Raw genomic sequence first — 21,655 nt, 5'->3', positions numbered from 1 at the left:
TCTCATAATATTTCTGTTTTCCTCCTGGATATCTCTCAAGTATTTCAATTGATTCCGTTATTACATATGTATTGAAATTAAGATATTAATCTTATTTTCGCATGTGACGGTGATGAGTTCATGAGCCATAATCATTTTCCTATATAGTTGGCCTAGAGAACATTTATGTAATATAGTTCTAGGGCGAACAAAACTGAAAGCCACTATGCGTGGAATATAACAGGTTCTTAACAATAAGTTTTCTTGAATGTGGGTCACCCTGTTTTTGTCAGTAGCTTGGGAAGACATGCCTAAAGCAGCTAGCTAAACGCTTTCCTTACAGTTCTACTCTACCATGGCACTACTTTACAATATATAATACTATTACAAATAATAGGACCTATCAACATCCTTCTGAAATTAGGAAGTAATTGAAATATGAAAAACTCTGAAAGATTAATAAAGGGCATAGAATTAAAATTAACCTCAAAGCAATATAATATATCTTTTATAAACTACCTTAAATGTTTTTACTTAAGGGGAAGACTATATTTCCCCATTTTAGATATATTAGCACACCTTCCCTATAAGCATTATGAAAATATAATTTCTATGAAGAATTCATACAAAGCAAGCAATTTAAGTTCCCAAGAATTATGTCCCTAGATTCCAAGCTCGATATTAAATGAGAGAGATGAAAATTAAATCATTTAAAATCAAGTATTTCCTAAAAATAATTCTAAGTAAGCCTGCATTAAAAAAATTTCCTTTCTCAGTAATTTCAATGAGTCAATATTTTGTTCTTATAATTTGAGAAATAATTATCTTCACACCATCCCATATATAATTAAAAAATACTGATTTCCCAAATACTTAGCTTAGTAAAGTTCAAAGGAGATAGAATTCATTCCAGTCTATCAATAAAAGGCATTTTTACATTGTCTAATACAAAACAACCCCTTTGGCTCTATATAATTAAGTATATTTATATAATCACAAATTATTCCTATATCTAATTCAAAAATTACTTCATCACCCTTGATAGATAAAAATAACTATCACCTTATAACATTGGTTGTGTATTTATGAAATCAGTGCCTTTATCGTGTCTTATTTCATCTTTTCTTCCCTGTAAAATGGACCTTCAGTAGTAGCTACTACTGTTATTAGATTTAGACTTAATGTTTAACTAATACAATTTCCCATTTGATTATTTTTCTTTTCATTTTATTTTTCTTAAGTATGTAATTCATTCATGATTTCTGTTTTCAGGCCAATGCTACATTTTAATTTACTCTCCAAAGTAACCAAAATATAATGATCATATACAGTGTGTTGTAATATCTTCCAAAATAATTAAGAAAACACATGTTACTACTAGGTTTAAGGAAGTAGCCAACTTGGGGCGCCTGCGTAGCTCAGTCGGTTTAAGCATATGCCTTCAGCTCAGGTCATGATCTCAGGGTCCTGGAATCAAGCTTCCTGCTCCAGGGAGCCTGCTTCTCCCTCTCCTCCCTGCTCCTGCTCTCTCTCATTATCTCTTTCTCTCTCAAATAAATGTAATCTTAAAAAAAAAATTAAAGAAAAGAAAAAAGAAAAGAGGCAACTTGACGTTGAATCATTATTAATGTCTGTTTCATTTTTTTATTTAATCGTGAGCCATTTCACAGTAACTGATACCAAGGATTTTCCTTAAAATTCAGCAGAAGATAATATGATACCACAAGTGGAGAATTCTTATTATAAGAGAAATAAAGCAGCTCAATGAAGATTCAGTATTTGACAAAGTCAGGTATTTAAAGTTTAGTTATCTGTCTTCCTTTTATTTATTATTATTATATACATTTTTAAGTTGTAACACATACTTTCAATAGACATGATCTATGTTATATATTGCATATCTATCTCTGTATATATTTATAAATGTAATAGACATTTTATACTTGACGTTTGCCCTGTACACATGTCCGCAAATTTCCTTCTAAAACTATGATTTCTTAATTTCTGGTCCTGGATATTTAACCATCCATTGCAATTCAATGTGAGGGGGACAAAAATGGCTTTACGAATCCAATTTTTTTCCTTTCAAAATCCTTCAGGAATACAAGCCATCTACACAGAAACAGAAAGGGAAGGGAATGTATAAAAACCTAGGCTTTCTCACTTGCCTTTTCTTTGTCCTCCAGGAAAACTGAGCCTCATCCGCTTCACTCCTTCACCAGCCCCAGTGCTGGGAAAGGCGTGTTCTGCAGGAAATACATATCAGGGCTAGAAAGCGCTATTCCACCAAATCACAGCTGACATATGCCTACATTTGTAGTTTGTAAAGCTCTCTAGGTAAAGTGTTTCCACATCTCTCAGGAGCAAATACCAATGTCAGGGTCAGGATATTTCCCATAATGTGTAATTCACATCTCTCAGGATGCAATATAGATCCATTTTTTTCCTTTCTGCTCTCAATAAAGACAGATTAACTGATCCTTATCTTATCTATGTAGTATTTGTTTAAACACTTAACATTTGTTAAGTCACCTCTCCCCTTTTCTTCTCAATTCACAGTCCCTCAATCCTTTTAAACTCTCTTTAGATATGCCATTTTCCAAAAGGTTAATCTCTTTATTTTAGTAAGTCTCCCTTTAGCATCCTGAGTGCCAATTTGCCACAATCCTCTAACCTAGACTCAAAAAAATGGGAAATACAGACAAATAATCTGGTATTCAAATGAACATATTTAAATATTTGCTTTTATAAAACACCACTAAGTTAACAGATAATGTTTCCATAAATAAGAAAGATATAAAGACAGGTACCAAGCATTTGTGAAAGACTAGACATGATAAGAATTCCAAAGATAGTTAAGAGCAATCATGTTCAAGGGGAGCACATGCTAACTAACTTGTCTTTTTAGTTTACATATTGGTGTATTTTAGGCTCTGCTGACTGCTTTCCCTATATTATCAGAGGGAATATCTGGTTATTATATTTTAGTGAAACAAAAATATTATTCTATTTCATTTATTCAAATTATATAAATTCAAAAATCCAGAAAAGTTCATTTTTGGTTAGAGGTCAGGACAGTGGCGCCTCCTCTGGTGGTAGTAGAAGAGGACAGAATACAGGGCTTTTTGAGGTACTTTTTGAAGTACTAGGACTTTTTGGCTACTGGACATGGTACCAAGTTAATGTTGGGATCGCTGATTATGCAAGTGAGCTCATTTTGTGAAAATTTGGGTTATGCATTTGTGATTTCTGCACCTTTTTACGTGTATTTTATACTTTAATAAAAATTTAAAAATAAAAAACTAAAAATGGGTTGCTATGTGTGGAGCTTATTTTAATTATGAATCAAGTTAATAAAATATAGGTGATATTAATAATATTTATGAGAAAATTATAAATAATAAATGTAAAATTAAATAATATTTATGAAAAAACTATGGAAATTTAAACACTAATGAGATAACCAATGATAGTAAGAACTTTCCTTAAAGAGGAATACTGTTCTTGTGGTCATGTTAAAAATAAACTTTATCTTTAATAAACATATGCTGAAATATTAATGGAGTAAGCTGTAGGATCTCTGGATTTGCTTGAAAAATCTGAGTGAAAAGACAGTGTTTTCACATTTGGATGAAACAAGTATGGCCAAGAATTGATCACTGTTTAGGCTGGAGAATATGGAGAGTTTAGTACTACTCAATTTTTGTATATGCATGAAATTATCCATCATTTCTATGTTTAAAAGTATAATTTAGTAGAACTCTGTGGGTTCTACATAGTATTGTTTTCTATTACCTTTGTTCTTATCAAAAAAGATTGAGGTAATTCAAGAATCAAGATACAGCTACCAAAACATCTTGATTTCATGACCTTCAGTATAATCATCTGATGAGTACTTCTCTGGCAAATAAATCTTAAACCCACACCACCAGTGACTAGCAAGGGGACTAGTTTTGGCATTAGGTTTATTAACAGTAGGGAAGAAAGAACACAATAATTTTATATTAATTTTACAGGTCAGCCTCCAGATTTTCTATATGTTTTGTAAGAATGAAATGACAGCAACAGTTAAACTATTTAACATTCACCTTCATATCTATGGACCAATTCCTAACACTATTTTGATTAAGCCTACATGGGAAATGTTTTATCTTATATACACTATCAAGTGTATCCCAGAAACTTATTATGTACACTTTATATACTGTTGTCATTGTTGACTCAGAACTTTCTACCACGTGCCGCACTTTGAGACAAAAACCAATGTTATGTTTAGTGAGCTCGCAAAGAATCCCTTCATTATGGCTATTTCTTTATCCACCATGATTCAAAATTAAACTCAAGAAATATATATTTGATATTGACTTTATTTATGTATTTCTCCTCAGCTTGGGTCTTTTTTCCTCTTTAAGACACTTATTTGAAAATTTTAACAAAAAATATTTACAAATACGCTTTTTATGAATAATGCAGTCTTTATCTAACTTGCAGCTGAAATACAGTTATTGGCATAAAATGAAACTTAACACCACTAGATGACAAACTAACTCACTTGTCTAGTATGTGTAAGATACACCATTGAATATCCAACACAGGTAATATTCTAGGGTAGGATTGTGTCTAATAGCAGCATGAAAAGAGGAAAAAAGTCCTACTTATTATAACATTTTTACCAACAGTAACAATAATGTTTTCCTCAGAATATAGGCCTCTATTTCCTCCACACTGTCATGATTAATTTTACTATAATACACAGTGTGAACTGGTCCTCAAAAAGTACAATCAGTATCTTAAAAATAAAGAAACAGACCAAAATTTATTACATCACTTATCTGTTTCTCAAAAAAACACTATATTCTGATGTTTAGCAGCTTCTGATAATGAAGGAGCCATTAGTTAATCATGCTAAAATAATAGGGAGATAAAATTAAAAATTAAATCATATTAAAAATATAATGTTTCTATATGAGATATCTATATGCACAAATGTATCCACACAACAGAATCATGAAATGGAACACAAAAAATATGTTTACAATCACCTGTCGAATTCAATGACTTAAAAGTTATCATTGATAATTTTTTTGTCACTGATAATTTAGTAACACTCTACAGATTATGGAAATTTTGTAATAACACTCTACTGTACAGATAATGGAAATTTTGTTGAAATTAAATTCACATATAATCTTTTCAATCTCATAGTTAAAAGAAAGATATTCCTAGGAAAAAGAAAATGGTGTGTGCCTAGGTATAATGTACAAGTATAATGTCATAAATGTACTGATGAAAGATTCAGAAATAAAACCCTGATCTTTATCTGTGAAAATTTCTAGTTTATAATTTGTCCTTATCCATGTCCTTTGGTGTGCAATTACATTTGGGATTCAGTGTTTTCAAATCCTCCATACTGTCCTCACCTAAACTGATGTAGGTGATTAGGGACCACTAATGAAGTAATTAGGGAGTCTTATTGGACCTTGATAGAAAACTTCCAAGATTTTTTTATTATACTTTGGGAAACATTAAATTGACTCCCATTATGCTGAGTTTAGTCCTAATTTGATAGTACTATTTAATCCTGAAGAATGAACCTCACAGTCCAAATTTCCAAGCTATATTGTCTAAATGATGCTATCTAATTCCTATTAAAGGGACTTTAGAAGACGCAGACTCACCCAAAAAATGTCTGGCACATTGAGTATTAAATAATGTTGAATGATGTTTATAAGCAATTGAATTTATATATTCCAGATTCTTTACTTTACTTAATGCATTTGAATTTTGACCCACACATCTTCAGTATGATGAAGCAGGGAAAAAAATCCCAAGTAGATAATCCTTTTCATTGAATAATTCTATTTATATTTTAATTGATAATCTTCCTTTCTTAGGCTCACATGATGGACAAGTGCTTATATGGATTTACTTCCAATTACAAAATAAGAAAGAAGATGGAAATAATCTGTAATATAAAATGAGGTATATAAATAATATTAACATGCTAAATGTTAGCCCAATAAAATGCAAAGTATGCATGAAATAAACTTCTTTAAATAGTAGGTGGAGACTCATATACTAAGGATTGTAAAATATTGAGTAAAGATATTAATTACTTCTCAATTAAGTCTTCTCTAAAAACCTTGAATATATTTTTTATTTAGCCAAGTATCTGTCAGTTCAAAAATATAATTAATAACATGCAAATAAATAATTCCTACATGGGAATTATATAAGAAAAATAAGTAACTACACTAGATGAAAATTTGTATCTATTAGCTTTACAAAGAAGTGAAAGATAAGACCTAAACTATGAAAGCTGCTAGTAAATAAAATATGTCAAGGAAGATTATCTCAAAGATCTGGTACGAAAGCGAGTTTTTAAATTCTAAGAGAGTTAACAAGTATGAAACAAATTTAACACCTTTTTAGAATATAAGTTCTTAGAATGAATCAAAAGGTGTTTAAAATCTCAGAGTATTGAAAAACTCCAACATATTTTACAAAGCACCTTGGATATGTGCATATCAATATTTTGAATGAGTTCACAATCTCCTTCCCGTTATAAAAACTTGTAGTATTGTAATAGCCACGAGGGAAGGATAACTAATTTAAAACATATTTTAAGAATTGGAAGAAAATAAAGTTTGCTTAGAGATGAAAAAACAAAACTGTGTACAGACGTGTGTGTGAATGAAAGTATAATGATAGCATTAAAGATTATTTGGGTACTTCAAAATACTCATTCAGCCATTCATTCATTTTTTATCACATAATTTTTTAGCATTTATAATATGCATAGCTGGATAATGAGTCTAAATACTCCAAGAGAGTATTAGATACCAACCAGTTCCAATGCACCCAAAGGCACAAGTTTTAAATGACAAGTGATAAGTCACTGAGAAGCACTGATGTCAGAAAGTGAACAAATTGCTTACAGAAATTGCCAGATGTCTAGATGCAAAATGAGCGTTCACCTCAGAAGGATTTTTATAGCTTTCACTTGAAGTCGTATTAATTGAGGTAGACCATTACTGAACAACTACAGAAGAAATAAGATAATGTGATAATATCTCAGTTATCTGGAGTTGCAGGAAAGTTCCAGACAGCTGTTGCATCAGCTAACTGCAGTAAGAATACAAATCGTGAATAGATTATCATTTTTCAAAGAAGTAAAAGATCATAAACTTCAGTGAACATTAAATCTAACAGTAGATATACAGAGAATATGAACTGGGATTGGGTTTTTTCCTGACCCTGAGTTATCATTTATTTCCTGCTCACAAAACCGAGGTGAGTAAACTACTTTAATTATGAGAGATCAATTTTTAATTACTAAACAAAGGAATTTAATGAAAAACAGAAGGACTGGTGTGATTCAAAGACCAGGGATTTGTCACAAAGGTTTAAACTAAAAAAGTGAAAAAGTTAGGTTCACAAATCCAGAGCTATTCTTATAAAGAAGAGTGAGAGAAGCAAAAGTCTCAGAAATAAGATATTAAAAAGTAACACAACTTGGAGAAAAAGGGAACATATGTACTAAAATTAACATATGTACTAGGAAAAAAATATCCTGAAAAAGATGTCCATTCATTTAGTGATGTATGGACCTAGAAAGACACGTTAAAAAGGCCCTGTATAATAATGCTTATTTATGGACCTCATTATTTGATAAACTGATGCTATGTTTATGACGTTACAGGAATATAGAAATCCCAGAGAAAACATATACAAGGATTCATAAATATGATGGTAATGTGTACCAATAAGAAAAGAGGTTTTATTTTGAATCTTATGTATACTCTTAACCACACTATTGAGTTAAAAAAATTACAAAATCACAGAGAAGGCAGATCGAGACAATGAAGAGATTGAGAGATGTGTCTAAACAAAACATGCTCTACAATTTTAATCAACTAAAAACTTGAAGTGCACCATAGAAATAACACAGATGCCCAAAAGAACTTTCTCAAAATGATGTTTATTGAAAAAAGTCTAGGTAAAATGTCAGCAATTTTTCAAATGGGATGGTTCAAAGTTCTGACATCTTTTCTTGTGTTATGTTAAGATTGAGTTGAATTGAAGTTTCAAAAGGACTCAAAAAGTAGGCAAAAATAAAATTAGGTCAGGAGAAAACCAGTAATTTTTTGGCACATACCGACTAGTCTAAATGCTGTGTAATGTGAACAGAGGATGAACCACGACCCTTCAATAAATAGTTGAATAGGGAACTACCTACAGCCCTGTGAGTCTAGAAAATTTCCTGGATTAAGGGTTTAAAAAATTATTATGTAAATGTATGTTTTTCATTTCGTTCAGTATATTTTATTACTGTATGACCCTTTAAATAAATGAAAGAAGGATTTTTCACAAATATATTTTAGGTGAAATTTCATTGGTTATTTGTCTATTGATTGTTGTCAATTCTTAGGCATTGATTAGGTTTAATGACAAGAAATCAGCAAGTTTCCAATGAATCCTTACACCTTTACTACTGTACTGTTTATGCTGATTAGAACCAAAAGATATGCTTATTTACTAACAAAAGTTGTAAGCAATGTTGTTCAAAATGTGAAGCCAAAATCATAAGTAAGAATGATTGCAAGAGTAATATTTAGGTGTTGTATTAACTATTGGGTTTTTCTAAATTTTCTTAAAAATATAGCTTTTATGTATTATATTCTTGAACTTAAATTATTTTTATGCTCCTTTTTTTTTCTGTATAACGTTGTGTCATTTGAAATACTGTTATTTTAAATAAGATGTCTATAATACTAAAGAAATTCTTGAATTCCTCAAAATAAAATGTGGTATTATTTTTAAACTCCAGGTAATAATTTTTTTCATGTTTTATTTTAATAAGTGTCAAAAACAGTGATTAATTTTTATTAAAAGTTAAGGTGATATTTTAGTATTTTTTATGACTCTGAAAAGGTAAAGCTATGCTAAAATTCACTAGCACTTTAAGATAAATCAAAACACTGAGTTTTGAATACAACCATTTTTTACATGTTTATAATTATTTAATCTTTCAGTGTATCCCTTTGGTTTTCATCAAAGTATTAACAAACTATGACATTACAACAAAAATAAGAGCAAGCATGCTCATAAAGTGCTCATGACTAACGAGTTTGAATTGACGTTTTCAAAATTATTCTTGATTTAAAAAATAACTTCCATTTCATTAAATTCATCATCCATACTCTTTGTGGATCTTTCCTTACACATTAAAAAAAAAAAAGGAAACATAGTTGTATTTGGGCATTTTAAAAAAACACAAACTGTTTTTTAGCATGTGCATACACGTACTTTTGTGTAGAAGTTGGTTCCTCGTGATTTTTAATTTTAAATTTAATAATCAGAAGTATAGAAATGGGAAGTTCCGGGGCACCTGGGTGGCTCAGTGGGTTAAAGCCTCTGCCTTCGGCTCAGGTCATGATCCCAGGGTCCTGGGATCAAGCCCCGCATAGGGCTCTCTGCTCAGCAGGCTCAGCAGGGAGCCTGTTTCCTCCTCTCTCTCTCTGCCTGCCTCTCTGCCTACTTATGATCTCTATCAAATAAATAAATAAAATCTTTAAAACAAAACAAAACAAAACAAAAAAGAAATGGGAAGTTCCTGGGTATAGACAATGATTTCATTTGTATTATTAAGGATATTATCATTTCCTGATCATTTTATAAATGACAGTGGTAGCTTCATTGGGCTTTATTTTTAGAGCTCTACAAAAATAAATAAATATTCAGCTACTTTCTTAAGATTAAGTAAACTTTCTAGTCACTAAAAAACTAAATGCATGTCCAACAAAAGAAAACTACTACCCCAATAATTATTTAAGCATTCTGGTTAAACACAAGTTATAGGTGCCAAGTTCTTAGTTTAATTATGTAAGGGACATTCTTTTCAATTTAGAAGGTGAGAATATTTCCATTCCTGAAGATAAATAGTACAAGTATTAACAACTATTCTCATGTGAATTTGGAGGGCAAAATGGTCAGGGTTGTTATTTGTAGTTTATACTATCAAATTAACCATAAAATTATCTATGTCTATTAAATCAGAACCATGATATAATTTTTAAGATAATTGTGTGAGTCTAAGATAGCATTAAACCCTGAAAGCTGAAGTTCTATGAAGAACTAAGGATAGTATAAGTAAAAACAACAAAATACTTCTATTTCTGCTTATTTTTCAGCCAGGTCACACTTCATCCCAAACCCTAAATTTTAAGTGGCATGAGTTGGCTAACACAGAAAAAATAAAATAGTTTTTAAAACCTAACTTATTTTTCCATATCTGCATCATATGCAAACAAATCTTAATTTTCTTAATTAAATAACATATGCATTCTTTGATTTCTAGCAACACACATAACTATTTTAGGCTATTTGAAATCACTAATGTGTGTAGATGTGTGAGCTAAACTTTAGGACTCAAGCATCCAAATTTCATCATAGTTACTACGTTTGACATTTCAACACTTCCCTTAAGTATATGTGCTCTTCTTGTATTTTTTAACTTCAAAAGATAAAGCAAAACAAATATCAATAGTTTATAGACAGCATAGTTTAGGAGCAATTATTTATACTCAATACAATATACAGCATACATATTATATTTATACAATTATATTTATACTCCTAATAGTTTAGGACCAATTATTTGTTTCTAAAATGCTAAAATACTTACTATATCATGTGTGGGGTAATGGTATTTCTGAGTAATTTGAAAAGTTGGAGGCAATCCTTCATAAAACAGTTTAATCCTTGTTGCCATCACAATGTATATATCCAGTGGCAGATCTATTCCTTTATTCATAGGACTTATCAATATCTAGAGTAGCAATCTTGTCCCCAATGCATTCAATGAAATGCCTTTCATATTTACATTCACAAAAGCTAAAATATATGTTCTTCTAGCTTTTTTCTTTCCTTTCAGTATTTTTTTCGATTTCCCTCCCATCCATAAATCATAAAAGAAATGACACATCAGCAATCTGTCTCATTTTTGTTCCTAGCTTATGATTCTATGATTTTTTTACACTAGAAGAGGAAAGAAAGAAAACATCATGTATGTTGGATCTGCTATTTAAGATAAAAGTCATCTTTTGACTGAGTTTTTATGAGCTTCACCTTTATCAAACATTAGTTTCTATGGTTTGACCAACCTATTGAATTGTCAGTGGCATTTACCCATTAACTAAAGGAAAAGATAACTATGTAGCAGAGAATATAGGATTGTTTCATTGCCAAGATCCTCAAAGGAAATACACCACAAAATCTCTAAGCATTTTTATTTTCACAATGATTGTATAAAATAATCCACTTAGAGAATATGGTCCCAATATTGAAAGAGCTGAGTACAGGTTTCAATGTCTCCATGTTAGAAGAACATATTATTTTAAGTAAATGAAGATTATTGCTTTATTTCTATGTTTCCTTCACATAGTTCCTCTGATTCTGATCAGAGACTTACTCCATATGAACATATTTCTAAATTACATTGAATGGCCAAAGTGATGGCTGCACTGATTTCCTAATTTAGCCTAAAATGTTTAATGTCACTATGGAAAAAGGATGATTATGTGATAATGCTGGCATCAAAAAAATAAATAAATAAAATCTCTCAGGGACTCAAGTGTCAAGAGATGTTCTTCCATCTTAATTAAGCCCTTCAAAACACATGGAAATCAAGTAAACAAGAGATCAATATTCAAAGGAAATATGAAGCACATTTGAAAAATGTTTTCAAGATCAAAAGTTATGTTTGATTGTTGTCAACAACCATGTCCTAACACAGGAACCTGTCTTCCTGATACGTATATTCATTTTTCCATAGTAAAGGGCTGCCTGCATCCAAGAGTCACTTTTATCTTGTTTCGGAAAACAACCTGAACTCTATTTTTACTAAGAAGAATGGCATGTTGAACTTATTCCCTCAAAGGGAATACTTTGATAAAGCCTTTTATGTAATACTTACTCAAATATGGTGGTTTGTAAGGCGCTCGTGTATTAGACAGCAGTCCATCCAGCTCCTTCCTCTCCAGAGTGCTGTGAAGGGCCTTCTCTTTGCCAAAGGTGGAGAAAGACCTCTCCGTCCCAGGCTGGGCTTCTGGAGTTTCAAACACCTCGGTGTCTGGAACAGAGTCCATGCCAGGAACATGCAGATTGCTGCGATAATCAGCAGCCTGGCGTCCATCAGCGGGGACAAAAGAAGGCATCCAGCACCTATCTGAGTGGCCCAGAGCTTTGCATTCCTCAGTGCAGTTCGAGAAGAGATCCATACCTGTAACCCGGAAAAAAAAAAAGAAACTCCAGATTCAGATTTCACTAATGTGAGAGATTACAGGTAACATAAAGAGTGCTGGGTGAATGCATTTTGCCCAAATTTTCTTGCCTTAACCTCATAGGAACCAAAAATGTCTTTGTACTATTTTCCAAAGGGTTAGACTTCTAGCAAAGAGGACCCTGAGGTAGATGTTTCTAAAATTCTCAGAGTATTGGGAAAAAAGTCTGACTCTAAATTATTTAAGTAACTAGGGAATGGTGAGTAGAAAAAGGACAAATATTTTTTTTTAAATCTCTGGTGAAATTCATAACAGAGAAAAATGCACAGTGTATATCTTTTATAATCCATAATCTCTAATGATGATAAGGCATCCAACATTTTTTCTTCCTTAGAGACAAAAACATCGAACTATGTGAAGCACAAATGATGATATACAGATTATGAAATCTGGATATGAAATAAAAAGTGAAATTCAACAGAAATACAGCACTCATATTGATAAACTCATAAATAACAAGAATGAAACATTACATGAGTGGCCAAAAGCATGCTTTCTCAGGTTCTCAGAAAATGACCCTAAAAGGTATATTTCAATGACATTCTCGTAGCCCATATTACTACAAACCACTTATCACTTACCACTGCAGACAAACCCAGAACAAACGACTGTAATTAGTGAAACCAGGGTAATCGAGTGTATTGTGAGTCAGGTGCAGATACTATTGACAAATACTTTATTACTTGTTCCATATTGGAAAAACACTTGTCCTCGTCAACACAGAACTGTTTCCCCACTAATCCGAGAATATTAAGATTTCAAATGAAATCTTCAAATTTCACTGTCTCCCACAGATTAACAAGATTATTCAACATTATCTGATTATGACTCAAGAAAGTTCAGTTTCTTAAGCAGAGCATAACAATTTTTGAGCACTATAGAATACTTTTTGATATTTATTTTGTTAAACACCCCATGCAGAAAAACAAGTACATAAACCCAAATCACATTTTAATATTTTTCTAAACATACCAACACATTTACTGTGCTTATTTTTAAACAGGATCAATTTAAAGTAATTTAAGTGTGATTATTCTGTATAAAAGAAACTCTCAAATGAGCATAGATTTCTTTTTTTAATTGACAGATTAATATTTGTTTAATGAACCCATCTGATTGTTTCTTCTTATAAATACCATGAGCGATTGAACTCTTGAGTCAGCTTTAGTTTATAAATTCCTGATGGTATTGTGTCGCAAACTGCTTTACTTGTTTGTGTGTGTATGTTAACATCTGTATGAATAAAATATAGAAAAAAAAATTTTCAGAGTATTAATCTTCTAGATTATCCACAAGTATTTTGGAGTTCAGAACAGTGAATTATGTAAATTATGTTTAAAGAAATAAAACAAAGCTTCTTATCCTATATTAATCTCACTTTATGACTTTTTTATTTTAAATTAAACTATGTATAATGCCGAGTCTGACTTCGATTATAATGTTCCATTGATAATTGTCATGCATAAACCGGGAAATAAATTACTGATCAGTGAACTGTTGAGGAACTTAAAACGTGAGCTGAAACCAGGATAAGGACCCAGACTAAAAAAGCATGTAAAACAAGTCAATGTTTTTCTAGACACCAGAGTAGCTCAGTTTTTTTATCCAATTTCTTCAAGGAGCTATGTGTAAAGGAAAAGAGTAAGGGAATGACAATGTCCCTGATACACATTGACATACAAAAGTCGGCAGAAGCTATAGAACCAGAGAGATTTGTATTTTGAATACTGTAAATACTGTACTAGAACTGCTCCATATTTGCAGTGTGATAGAGAAAAAAAGATTTTTTGATAGATGGAACTACTGTTAAAAGTCCAATTATTATGAGCAATCATTTGTTTGAAAATTAAATTCAAGGCACTAAATTTGAAGTTGGTGGAATTAATTCAAATAGTAAGATCAAATTGTATTATTAGACCCTAATAAAGATAGGTATCCAATGCAAAATTTGGAATTAATGCAATTTTTCCTCACGTGGACTGATAAATATCATTTTAAATATACTACACAGAACCATTAATAATCTTCTATGTCTTTTCGGGCACCTGTACCCAGACTCTCATATTCTTAAATATGATCATCTATCTATAGAAAAATTGTAATAAACTAGTCTCTCAACATTATTAAGATGTTTGATTATATTAGAAGTTACTTTCAGTAGGACTGGTTTTTATAGATAGTGTATACGCAACTCTGCCCATTTTCTCTTCTTGAAGCTAATGGTTTTTCTGGTTTTTGGTTTCTTTAGTTATTAAAGGCTAGTTAAAATTCCCTTAGATGATGTAATCAAGTTCTCATGAGTTAAGAAACTGTACAGAAAATATGTCGTGTGCATAACAAGAAAAATGTGAAATATGATAAAGTTTTTGTTGGAAGAATAATCTTACTTGACAGAAGAAAGAAAACACTTGTAAATAATGTTCTTAGTGTATTTATGAATTAGTACTTTTAAAGTGTGATTCCCATAGTAATAACACACAGCTTTATATGACCAGAATGAGAAATTTGGTGCCACAAATTGTGCATGAATATATTTCACCAGTTTTACTTATAAAACAAGTGTACCAATTTCTCATGAGGAAAAAAATATCAGACATAGCAACAAAATTAAAAGAAAAATAACAAACAGTACATCAATAAATTTCAAATCATTTGCCTTTTAGATGTATAGTTTGAGAACCAGATAAATGTTCCTATTATCACTCCTCACTTCAGGGAGTCTCTAAAAGACTAACAGTATTTACCTTTTTAAAAATTTATCCCCAGGCCCATTAAACATACTCTTTAATGACCAAATAAACAAAATTATATTTCAATTTTGTTGTGATAAATTACATGATATACAGGAATGCCTGGTATTATAGGGCAGGTGACATATTAAAATGCATGCCTTTCACATTGCTCTTGGAATTTTTTAATATCCCAAATTGAAGTCCCAAGAGAAAATAAATTTAACTTGATTTTAGTTTTTCTTATTCAAATGCCCTTACTATAGAACCTATGAGATTAGCACAGCAGAAAAATACAGGCCAACCAAACCTCAGTTTCAAAGTTTGGGTATTTTCTAAGAAATATCTCAACATATATATATATTATTTGAAATTTCTTCTCCTAGTTATTTATTTTTACAACTTCTCAGAAATAATCTGTTCTATAAGGCATGACAGCTGACGTGATAGACTGCCTGTTAATGCAAAGATATATTTAGACCAATTTTAAAATACATATTTTTTAACCAGCAAGTAACTTGTTCCTTATAGTCAGAGGCAGTAATAGTATTACCGAGAATGAATTGTCATTTCAAAAATATTATAATTGTATTCAATTTGTGCTGTTTTCTGATGAATGTAATAATATGAAGTTATGGGTACATTTCTTCCTCATGCATCAAAGCTTCATAAAAATGTTTAATTTTTCATAACATGATAAATTAATTTCAAAGAAAATCAATACTTAATTTTTTGAAGAAATTTCCGGTCCTCCTTTAACCACTTAGCACCAAAAAAATGGAGAGATATTAATTACAACCACAAAAGTTGCTATAATTTTTAGGAAAATATAGCTCATAGTCAGATATTTATCAACATAATTCACTCATGAAAAAGTCAAAACATGTACATCAAAATTTCTCCCTACTTATCATTCAAAATGTTTATATTTTTCTCTATTTTCTCTAATATTTTGTCATATATTTTTCCAATTATAAATCTTTCTGTAACATCAATTTGTAGTTCAGGTTTTCACCAGAAACCTGAATAAGCTTTTGCAAACAATCATGTAAATTCATTTTATTTGTAAGTCCAGACACTAATCAACCAGCATCTAAATTCTTACTGGAGTTGGGAAAGGGAAATTTGTACTTTCGATAAATCATAAATTGTCTTGTTGATAATGTAATAGTTGTGCAATGGCTGAACACATTTCATGATATACTTTACCTACTAGTTTGAAGATACTGACGATTCAAATCACTTTATTTGTTTTTACGTATAGCCTAATATTGACCTGTTTCATGTATCAAGCTCAAGAATTAATTAAAAAATAAACACACTTAGAAGCTAACTGTAGCTGGAAGAAGAAATTTCAAGAATGAGTGACTTGACAACTTTCAGGTACACCATAACAAGTAACATTAACAGAATCACTTATTAGGGTTATCTTCTTCAATATACTTTTTAAGAAGGAGCAATTAATTCCAGGAGTATGCATATTGCAAATATTTAAAAACGAGGCAAAAACCATTCTTACAATTGAATAAATCTCCTCAGATGTACCTGCAATAATGTTAAAATGTTTAAGAATATACAACTAAACTGTTTATATCAGTGTTGCAAATCAGAAAAAAAAATTATTTTAATCTAATAAGATACTAAACAAAAGTGAAACTATATTTCTTTTAAGTACACTTTGACTTTTTTTTTTTTTTTTGGCTATTTGAGTTGTGATTAATCAGATTTTCCTCTTGTGATTTTCCTCTTTTATGCATATATTTACCACATCTCCCTGGACTTCTGCCATATCTAACCAATACATCAATAGTGCACTGAAAAAAACGGAAAGCACCTTGACAAGGCTATAGAAAGAAAATGCCACAGAGCAGTGGTCAAGCCGAAGAATTTCACACATGGAGCCAGGTGCAGTAGAAAACTGAAAAAGCTTATGTGATTCTCTGTGCAGCTGCCTCCGTGTTTAAAGCCCTTCTATGAACAAGATTGGTGACTGCAAATGGCTTAGAAAGGAGAAAAGCAATGGGGGTAGGGGAGAAAGAACAAAAAAGAAAACTATTCATAGAAGAATAAATAGAAGGCATATCTAAATAAATAAATACAAAATAATGTTAACATAGAAAAAGAAATTGAGAATAAACAGCAAGTAAAGAAGTTTAAACAGGTGAAACACTAAGCTCAGTAGTATATATAATGTATGTAATATGGAATGAGGTACAGACTGAAAGACAGAATTCAGGGTCTATGACTTTCTAGTATTATTTTTCCTTGATAACCTGGTGTTTTCCCCCTAAAAAGTGCCCAAGTAAAATTTGTCATGGTATGAATTTTTTCCATATCGTAAACCTGGAAATAGATGTGCTGTGAATAATATTTCCTAAATATTACAAAATTGGAAGGTCATCAATACCTGGCTTTACAAGAAAATAAAACAGAGGTACTTATTCACCTGAAATGGATTTAACTTTAAGGAAATATTACAGCTGCTTGCTATAAAGTTTATGGTATACAACATTAGTGTGAACTGGAGAAAGTCATAAAAGTAAATGTATTTCAATTCTCTGCATTTAGGGTTTTATACTTAAAAATGAAAACACTTCAGAATCATTCTTACAATAAAATTAGACATATTAAATCTGATTGCTATTCAGTACACAAAGGTGAGATTACTTCTTAACACAAATGTGTCATTACAATTCTCCAACAGCAATTATTGTGCTCAGTATGCTGTAACTGCCCTGGAACCACCAATGAAATACAAAAATAAATTAATTCTGTAACACTTTTCATGTTTAAGAATGTAAAGGGATAGGGAAATTTTTTTTGCTATTGATAAAGAAAAATACAAACTGCCTTGCTTTTTAAAAATGTTTTCCAGGACACGATTTGGCATTTTCATTTTCCTTTTAAATCTTTAACATCTCAAATAATTTGAAAGAAATATTACCAAAATGGCAACATTGAGTCTCTGAGAAATAAAATAGGTACTGGGAAGACGCATTGATAAGAATCTATTCCCAACCATCTTACAAATGTAGCACTTTTTGCAGATGTTTATTCGTTTCTCTTTCTTTGGTTAGGTTATTATAGCTCATTATGTCTGAGGGACTAAGCTAATTGAAATGTTCATTGAGACTGGAGTGCTACAGAAAAAAACAAAGCAGGGGGTGGGGGAGTGGGAAAAGAATAAAATGCACCCAAGGAAACATGCCGCAGATACTGTTTAAATATTAAACATTTTGTTTTAAAAGTTTAAAAAGGCTAACTTAAATTAGAAACCCTGAAAAACGAATAGGAGTGAACAATTCTAAACATACAGCTTTTTGAAGATAACAATAAATCATATGCCATATATAGGCCAAAAATGAAAGGGACTTTGTACTCAAATATAAACTTCTGGCAAGATCTGGTTTGTTGTCAGGTTCCCAGACACTAAATAGATGCTCTGTTCACTTAGCGTGAAGGCCCGCAAGGGGCAGGGACCTCCGGGGATTCTTGGCAGTTCTCAAGTCTCATTAGGTCTGCATATTAATGACTTGCAGCAATATAAAGAGACCCTTGAGCAGCCTTTTTTCCCCCTCCTCCTGCCTGTGTTTCCCAAGGCTAAGGCAGCCTCAGACACAGCACACATTAGCCAAGTGAGAGGCTTGCAGTAACCACGGCTGCCAGGAGACCATGGGGCGGGTACTGCCCTTTGACACACTGCCTCAGCACCATTCAGAGGTCCACCAAGTGTGTTAAGGAATGTGTGCTCTCTAGGACCAAGGTTACCTTGAAAATGAGGGCTCTATCTCTCTGTGGTTACATCATTAACCAAAATGAAGCTCAAAATCAAGTGAACAGAGTTGAATCTAGAGATAACCCAGTGATGGACATTTTTATAAGTTACAAAGGTTAACTTGCCTTTCTATTTCTTTATAAGTCAGAAAAACACAAAACTCAATCAAAAAATAAAAAGTTAAAAAAAAAAATCAACAAGCACTTTTCTTAGTTGAAATGCAAATGAAGGGGGAAGAAAATCCAACCATTGTGAAATCATTTTCATCATTATAAGGTATATGTTTTATGTTTAAAAGTGTTTTCTTTACAGATTAGTAAACAGAGTTATCAGCATCTTATAAAATTTAACAGTTAAATTTATATAGAAAAAAGTAAAATAAACAATGTAAAATATATGCATTATACTGCAACCCCATCAGTGGCTATCATTACCCTTACATACAAATACACATGAGATTCAACACTTGACAGGTCAGGGACCCTGTTGAAAATATGGGGAAACCTAGGATGCTTGAGAAAATACACATTATGAAATGTTTACTAATGACCTGAAGCCTAAGAACCCAGCATTGGAAATCTTTCTTTCAGCCTATTCATGACTTTTAATCACCATTCCTTCTCTCATTCAATACTCAGTGGCTTACAAAATGTGTTGCTCTCAAAAGGAATAAATTTGGATTCTATTTCCCAACCATCCACTTATTCTCTGTGATTTTGTGCAGGTCAATTAATTTCATTCATCTTCAGTTACCTCATCCATAAACAAGTCTAATAATACCTTAGTTGACTGAAGACCAAGGCCTGACCAGGTGAGAAATCTATAGGGTTTTTTTTATGCAATATGATTACACTAAAGAACACTACATAAAAAAGAAATAGCTCATATTCTATCATATTTCACAACGAATCTCTAACTTTACCCAAAGGAACATTAGATTTTTATAATCCTCCTTGAATATACAATTATCAACATAGGATGACACATATTTTCCTGTGGACTTACCAACCTTGAACCTACAGAAAATTACCCGGGACATCATTCTTTCTAGATTTACTTTTAACAACAATGACAACAACAAACTAAAAGTCAGCATTGCCTTTTGAACACACTTACCAGCTGACTGGCCGCGGTTGGTGGCATCATGATCACTATCTCCCTGTTCACTGTCTCCATGACCACTGTCCTTAGAGCTTACTATGTCAGCTTCCTGGAATGCAGAACTAGAAGTACAAAAACGTGAATATTAGAATAAAAAATGTGAAGAAACACAGAAAACATTCTTCTGCCACCACATGGTCACCAATGGTGCTGCAGGTTCATAAACCTCTAAGTTGGCTTTATTTCTGCAGAAAGCTAGTTTTCATCACTTTAAGCCTAATTCTTTAAAACTGAGCTGAACAGTCAGTTCGAGCCCTTAAGACATATCACTTTAGTCATTATTCTATGATTAGCGTTATGTATATGTGTATATCATTTTCATAAAAGAGTATATATTCACCTGGAAAAGGGAGGCTATCAGAAGCAGTGTAGGAGTATAAATTGATAAAATATTAAAATATTTAAATATATCCAGTAAGCTTTATATAGATGAATTATATCCATATTTTTAATGTATTGTCCAGGAACCCCAACATAATCAGTATTTATGTTCTGACCTAGCTGGAGATGCTTTATACATCTTATATTTTAATACTGGACAATACACCTAATTCCTAATTTTAGTAAGTAGTAAACTGTCCACACATGGCTAGGGAAAAAAAAAAAAAGTCCATACCTGTTAACTCGGCGAGGTCTGTCAACTAGATAGCTGAGCTCTGCTCGCTGGTGTTTAGTCTAGAAAAAAAATAAATAAATCAAAAGCATTTGAATGCTAAGGGTTTAACTAATAGTCTTCTTCTGAGGTTAGGAACTGAGTCTAGTTTAAGTAATTGTGTGTAGTTTTATGAATTTTCAAGCTGTTCTAAGACTTCATCCTAGTGATTACTGGGTAAGGTAAGGGCTATATGCAGAGACATGTCAGTCTAGATTTTCAGTAAAAGTTAAAAAAATTGCAAAAATAAAAGGCCAATTTTAAACGTGTGTGTGCATGTGTGTGTGTCATTAATGAGAGAATGCAAATTACCTCATTAATAGGGCTCATAAACTATTGTCCCTAATAGAGTCAACCTAGGTATACTCTGCAGTCTTCCTTCCAGTGGCCTAAAAAAGTGTTTAGGTGCATACTGGTTGACACAAGAAAAACAGCACGCTCAATAAGAAAAAGTTTGGATATTTTATGGAATTATTTTGTTGTTTATTTTCAAAATGTGCTTAAGATACAAATGAGCTGTACAAATATTCATGAAAGTCAATTAATAATATCTAAGACTCAAATAAATAAAATAACCTGCCAAGAAAGGAATTCATAATCCCCCTCCAAAACTTTTCCCCCTCCAAACACCCTCTGCATTTTCCTCCCCACCTCCACCATCCACACACCTTTTCTGCTCCAAACCTTCTTGTACATAAATCAACTCTGTTCTCCCCCTCCCTCCCTCCTTCCAACTTTGCCACTTCTCCATCTTTAAAAAGAAATCAGAATTGACAAGCCAAATTCTTCGAGGAAGGAAAGCCAACAGCAGTGATTTATCAAGAACAGTGGCAAAATGTGATTATTAGCTAAAAGATGTATTTAAGGTAACAATTGTTTAAGCCTTTTGTTAGTTTACGCTTACAGGGATTTGTGCCAAAGCAACTTCATTCAAATTCACACTGTGTGGGCGTTGGACTTGAGGAGCGTCTGTAAATGCTGTCCAGAGGAGAACTGAAGGCTTTTCTGCAACCCG

At 31.8% G+C, this 21,655-nt stretch overlaps 1 protein-coding gene across 2 annotated transcripts in view; it reads right to left on the bottom strand.

Moving 5' to 3' along the window:
• The window catches only part of PCDH10 (protocadherin 10), a 61,031-nt gene that overhangs the window by 35,322 nt on the left and 4,054 nt on the right, over positions 1-21,655 (bottom strand). For both annotated transcript variants that reach the window (XM_047718443.1, XM_047718444.1), the window contains exons 2-4: positions 20,605-20,663; positions 19,944-20,050; positions 11,957-12,262 (exon numbers count right to left, since the gene is read on the bottom strand). In XM_047718443.1, coding sequence (XP_047574399.1) covers positions 11,957-12,262; positions 19,944-20,050; positions 20,605-20,663 — 472 coding nt within the window. The remainder of the gene's footprint in view (positions 1-11,956; positions 12,263-19,943; positions 20,051-20,604; positions 20,664-21,655) is intronic.

The sequence above is a fragment of the Lutra lutra genome, chromosome 2 (assembly GCF_902655055.1).
Source record: "Lutra lutra chromosome 2, mLutLut1.2, whole genome shotgun sequence".
NCBI classification, from domain to species: domain Eukaryota; kingdom Metazoa; phylum Chordata; class Mammalia; order Carnivora; family Mustelidae; genus Lutra; species Lutra lutra.
The sequence above is the reverse complement of the archived record's forward strand: the minus strand, read 5'-3'. Positions and strand labels throughout refer to the sequence as shown.